At 49.0% G+C, this 3787-nt stretch overlaps 1 protein-coding gene across 1 annotated transcript; it reads right to left on the bottom strand.

The window, feature by feature from the left end:
* Nucleotides 1–622: 622 nt before the first annotated feature.
* On the bottom strand, nucleotides 623–2687 carry LOC137430558 (homeobox protein GBX-2-like). The gene is made up of 2 exons (XM_068121375.2): nucleotides 2053–2687; nucleotides 623–1337 (listed from the first exon to the last, which is right to left on the bottom strand). Exons 1-2 carry the CDS (start codon nucleotides 2579–2581, stop codon nucleotides 751–753), a joined length of 1116 nt encoding a protein of 371 aa, XP_067977476.2. The 5' UTR covers nucleotides 2582–2687; the 3' UTR covers nucleotides 623–750.
* Nucleotides 2688–3787: the final 1100 nt, after the last annotated feature.

Here is a 3787-nt window from a genome sequence, read left to right as displayed (position 1 = left end):
TACGTACATGTGTATACATTGTGTACACATTTCAAACCACTAATCGAAAGGTGCGATGCCATTTCATAGCAAACCAAATGCTGGAGTTCCACAGAAAATATGAACAGCAATACCAAGTACACGAGCAAATGATATAGTCAATGGAGTCCTAAAAACACGCTTGAAAAGGAAAATGAGATCTTTGTTCGACATGAATATTTAACCGGCCATTAGGTTTACTTGCACGTATAATTTTTTTTGCTCATATGTAGCTGAACAATTTTCACTGATACGGCACAAAATTCACGGTACATGCATTCTGGATCAATAAAATCAAAGATATATACGATAGCGAATGTACATGGTATAAACAGAGCGAGGTAAGTCAGTCGGATCATAAATAAATTGTTTATGTTACAATAGGTCTACAAAATTGAGCTAGTCTTTTCATCGGGCCCGCCTCTCGTCTGCGGTGGGAAGGCTCATTGGGTGCAGTCTCATGAGGTCTTCATTGTGGCGAGACTACGAGTCCGTGCATTACGCCATGCTTAAAGAAGAAGTGGCGAAAATCCAGCAGGTTTGTAAAAAAACAGACCAAATCGCAAAAATGGCGCGGGATCTTCACGAGCTCGTCCTTTGTTACTACCATAAGCACCGAGTTCCTATACCACTTCTGCACCCGAAGGAGACGATACACGCACAAATAACCTGCATGATTATTGCGAGCACCTTCTGGCCTTGCAGGTGCCTATGCCCACGAGTGTGGTGCACCTACGGCCGCGATCCGTGTTCCCCCTGATGTTGGCCGCGTACGGCAAAGCGAGTCACGTGCACCGGTATTGGGACTACCAGCTTCGGGTTGCGAGCCGGCTCGCCTGCGCGTGCGTTGACATTCCCGGCCTTTACACGTTTCCACTTGGCACGTCGGTTCTGAAACCAGATTTTGACCTGAACTTCGCTCAGGCGGAGCGCATGGGCAATGTGCGAGCGCTCTGTGAGCGACAGGTATTTCTTGCAGTGGAACTCTTTCTCCAGTTCTAGGAGCTGCTCACTCGTGAATGCCGTACGTCGGCGTCTACTTTTCCCGCCCGCCCCGCACGGGACCCCGCCAACACCGCCGGCGCTCGAGGTGATATTCGGAGCTGCCCCGGCCGTGCAGGTATCGGGCCCGTCAGGAAGGGACCTCTGAAAGGGGTCTCGCCGTGATTCAGGGCACAGGATCGGAGAGCTGGAGCGAGGCTCGTCTCGTGGAAAGGCCAGCCCTTGAGGAGAATCACCACCCTCGCTCTCCTGCGATGAGTCGTCGTCCTTGCAGAGTCTCTCCGTGTTCTGCTCCTCATCTGCGTACGTAACGCCGACTGCACGCACGGCCGGGATGGTTAGAGAGACCCGTGCTCTCCGTGCAAGACGGACACCACGAGTTTATCAGCAACAACTGGTGTACCAGATAACACTGCAGCACCGGACAATATATCAATCAACGCGAGTCGGACTGAGGCAAGTGCGAGTCCCCCCTGCCTGCACTCCCTGTTCGCACATTCAAGCCCCCCGGTGTCCCTAAAACTTCAATCCGATGTATTGCCATTACATTATGTCCTATCTCTACTGTCCAAATTTAAATTTCTGATCACCTTTGATGTGTTTTGCATCACCATAACTTTTGGGGAAGCTATTGTTAATGATTGAAGGTGATAACTGTTCTTGGGAACCCAACACACACACACACACACACACACACACACACACACACACACACACACACACACACACACACACACACACACACACACACACACACACACACACACACACACACACACACACACACACACACACACACACACACACACACACACACACACACGTAATATATGACTTTTTTTTAATCCATGGCACTTCAATAATTGCGCACACAAGTCTCTTTCCTAGAATAATGTACTTAATCGCCAAACACAAAGTAAGCTTGTTAAATCGTTTTTGGAACATAAGCGAAAATACTCTTTGGAATAATTCATTAGCATGGGAAACCCTAAAAGCTTCCTTGTGCCCATCCACTATTTATCCCATATTTACCCATAGGGTCTTGTAGTGGATCTCGGCACAGGAAGCTCAGAGGACGCTCCCTGCCTGAGCCAGGTGTCGGCGTACGCTCGCTGTCGATTACGTCTCGTCGGCCACAGAACTGCGAGACCAAAGCCGGCGGAAGCTTTGCGCCCAGGTCTTCGGCGAAGCTTTTTGAGCAATCATCGGAGCCTGGGAGCGCCGAGAGTGGACTCACGGCAGGGATTCCCTGTGGCAGCGACGCATAGAAACTGCTTGGCAGAGGCAGTGGGTTGAGCGCGGGCACAGCAGGCAGCGTGGCAGCGTGCGGCAGTGCCGGCGTGGGGATGACCACTGGTCGGTAGGGCAGGAACACGGGATATCCTGCATATAAAAAGGGTCGTGAGGAGGGCGGCTGTGCCGGCGTTGAGTTTCCGATGAGCGCGTCGATGCTAAACGCCGCGCCGAGCGGTCGCTGCATCATCACTGAACCCGCGACCGCTTTGCACGATGCTCTGCACTCTGACCGCTCCGAGCCCGCGCTTTTCCAGGATGCTATCATGCCGTCCCATCGTAGCTCCCAGCCAGGCGGGAGGGGTTACGGTGTGAGGGAGGCGGAGGAGCGCCGGCTAGCAGGGAGGGGACGGCGGAGAGATTAAAAAGGCCGACTCCCATGGGAACTCATCCATCATCCGTTCATTACGCTCTGCTTCCTCTTTTAGTTGCTGACAGGTGGTCGTCGTGCCTCTGCCAGTTTTCATTCGTCGATCCCAATCACGTGGGCGCATCTCCACTGGCGTGACGGGTTTTGGGCGGAGACACTGCGATGATAGCTCGTGCCATGATTGGTGAAAAACACGTGGCAGACCGAAGAGCACAACACTACCCCATCAACCATCATGTGCCGCTTTTCCAGGCGAGCCTTATAATGGCTGAGCAAGCAAGTCATCCCGATTAATCTGCACTCTCCAGCAGCAGAATGAACTAGACCAATCCCTTATTCAGATACACCCTGACTTTCGGCTCGGTCTGAATTGGCGCTCCATAATACCAATATGCCATGAAATGTGAACCCATTCCATCCCAGCCCCTCAAACCGAGTGTGTGGGCGATGTGATAGTGTCACGTTCATGTCATGTTAAACCATTTGATTACTTTCTCTTTGTCGTCTTTTTTAAAGAATTATTTTTAGCAGATATCATCGCAATGCAACAATGGCACATGCAATGCCCACAACAATGAGGAGCGATAATCACTGGTTTATACCTCCACAAACACTAGTTATTCCTATATTTGGTTCTTCGAAACTTCACAATTCTAGAAACGAGTGATTGTTAACCTAACTACAGCATAATGGGCCCATTGTTCCTTTAATACCAGCAGCATACAAAAAGTATTACGCATGAGATACAATAAATAGTCCATAGTTCATGATATGCAAACTATTTCATTTTTCAATATTCAAATATATATATACATATTCCTGTTTATTAAATTTCTAGATGACTTCATCTCCAATGCACTGCCACAGACACGAACACACACATACACATACATACACTCACATACGGGGTCGAGCAGGCATGTACGTCATCGCCCAAAATAAAGCTTGTAGTGTTAGCGTGAGAAATCTCTGAGGATATCCCGAAGACTTTTGAGTCCCAGGTTGTCAGAAAATTTATTCCTGTTTATTAAATGTATATACAGCACACACAGACACACACACACACACATATATATATATATATATATATACATATATATATAT

Source organism: Myxine glutinosa, chromosome 7 (genome assembly GCF_964187855.1).
Source record: "Myxine glutinosa chromosome 7, kmMyxGlut1.1, whole genome shotgun sequence".
NCBI lineage: Eukaryota > Metazoa > Chordata > Myxini > Myxiniformes > Myxinidae > Myxine > Myxine glutinosa.
Note: the sequence above shows the minus strand (reverse complement) of the source record. Positions and strands in the feature narration are given on the sequence as shown.